The sequence below is a fragment of the Sphaeroforma arctica genome (genome assembly GCF_001186125.1).
Source record: "Sphaeroforma arctica JP610 unplaced genomic scaffold supercont1.1905, whole genome shotgun sequence".
Classification (NCBI taxonomy): Eukaryota; class Ichthyosporea; order Ichthyophonida; genus Sphaeroforma; species Sphaeroforma arctica.
The window spans coordinates 1,927-3,838 of NW_014038653.1; the positions used below are offsets into that span (position 1 = coordinate 1,927).

At 36.5% G+C, this 1,912-nt stretch overlaps 1 protein-coding gene across 1 annotated transcript in view; it reads left to right on the forward strand.

The window, feature by feature from the left end:
- Positions 1–368: 368 nt before the first annotated feature.
- SARC_11831 (hypothetical protein) overlaps positions 369–1,912 on the forward strand; it is a gene marked incomplete at both ends in the record, with an annotated part of 7,599 nt that continues 6,055 nt past the window's right edge. The window contains 2 exons of the mRNA XM_014294075.1: positions 369–543; positions 1,409–1,567. Coding sequence (XP_014149550.1) covers positions 369–543; positions 1,409–1,567 — 334 coding nt within the window. The remainder of the gene's footprint in view (positions 544–1,408; positions 1,568–1,912) is intronic.

Genomic DNA, 1,912 nt, shown 5'->3' on the forward strand with positions numbered 1-1,912 from the left:
TGTAGATTGCACGTGTTTGTTTGTTTGTGCTTGTTTGTGTACGCTTGGACATACATGTATATGCTAATGCTAAGATATACAATGAAGCCGGGTCTATGGTGTGTAGAGTCGCACATGTTTGTTTGTTTGTACGTGTTTGTGTACGCTTGTACATATGTGTACATGGTAACGCTCGTGATACGTTTACGTACAGTTCCCGGTGCACGGCTTTTTGTACTACCAGTTACGCCACGAGAAAGCACAGCCACTCAGGAAGCTGGTTAGATACGCCATCGATAAAGTATATGAACTAGCGGATACATCAGACAGCGTAGCAATATGCGACATCAAAAACACCGAATTGGCGACACGCCCCTCACACCCCACAGGTGTGCGAAGACGCCGATGCGCTGTACGCCATAGCCGAGTCCAGAGTCAAACAATCGCTCAAGAAATGCGACGACGACCGTCGCAAATCCATCCAGGCCAAAGCCGAGGCAGACAGGGCCAACGACGAAAGGACCGCAACACTGTCGAGTGACGCCAAGACCCACTCGGAGGAAGGTGTGTAGGTTTTGATAAACGCGGTTTTTTCTGCGTGTAAACTTGGTTTAGCACCGTGCCCGGCGCGCCCTGTGGTGTGCAGGGGGACAATTGGTGTGCTTGTGGGAACACATGATGTATGCGCGTGGGAAGTTAATGGACATAGTACAAAGAGGAGTTGGCAAGTGGGTGAATGACGGGCCAGGAGCAAGTTGGGCAGTGACTAGTTGGATGTACTTGACTGATATCTAAGTTTATCCAGTCAGAAACTCGGTTTATGGGCGTGTGGCCATAAGGCTGGTATATAGGAGTGAATTTACCATCATTGCTGGCTTGAACATTGAACAACTGTGTATTTATTAGCTCTATGCTTCTCATTTATACCTTTTTTTTCTCGTTAAATCGACTACACACGTGCTGTATACTAATATGCATCCAGATTATAAATTCATTCATGTTGCGATTATATACAAATATAAACATGTGTATAAAAATATGTATCCATACATGTTTCCAGTCGTACGTATCCAACCTATAGCTTATCATACAAATACACATATACATATCCATATCCATATCCATATACATTTACATACATATATACATATACATATACATACACATATACATATACATATACATATACATATACATATCCATATACATAGGTATATATATATATGTGTGTGTATATGTATGTGTGTGCGTGTGTGTGTGTGTGTGTTTGTTTTTTGTGTATACTTGTATATATACATATTTATATATGTGTGTATGTTTGTTTGTGTATGTGTGTAAGTGTATTTGTGTGCGGATATAAATATATATATATATATATATATGATTGAATTTTATAATCATACTGACAATTATTCATAAACTTTTCCAGTCGCACCAGCTGCGCCAGTAGTGGCACTGCCCCCAGCACCCATCATAGACTACACCCCTCCACTGACTGATGAAGAGATGATCCAGGGTGTTATTAAATCTCTTACAAGGATGCTCAACCAGTTTACGATTGACGGAGTTCGCATTGCAAGCATAACAGGTATACACCGCATATATATATATATATATGTGTGTGTGTATGTGTGTGTCGGTGGGTGGGTGGGTATATATATATATATCTATATCTATATCTATATCTTATCTATATCTATATCTATATCTATATCTATATCTATATCTATATCTATATCTATATCTATATCTATATCTATATCTATATCTATATCTATATCTATATCTATATCTATATATATATATATATATATATATATATATATATATATATATATATATATATATATATATATATATATATATATATATATATATATATATATATATATATATATATATATATATATATATATATATATATATATATATA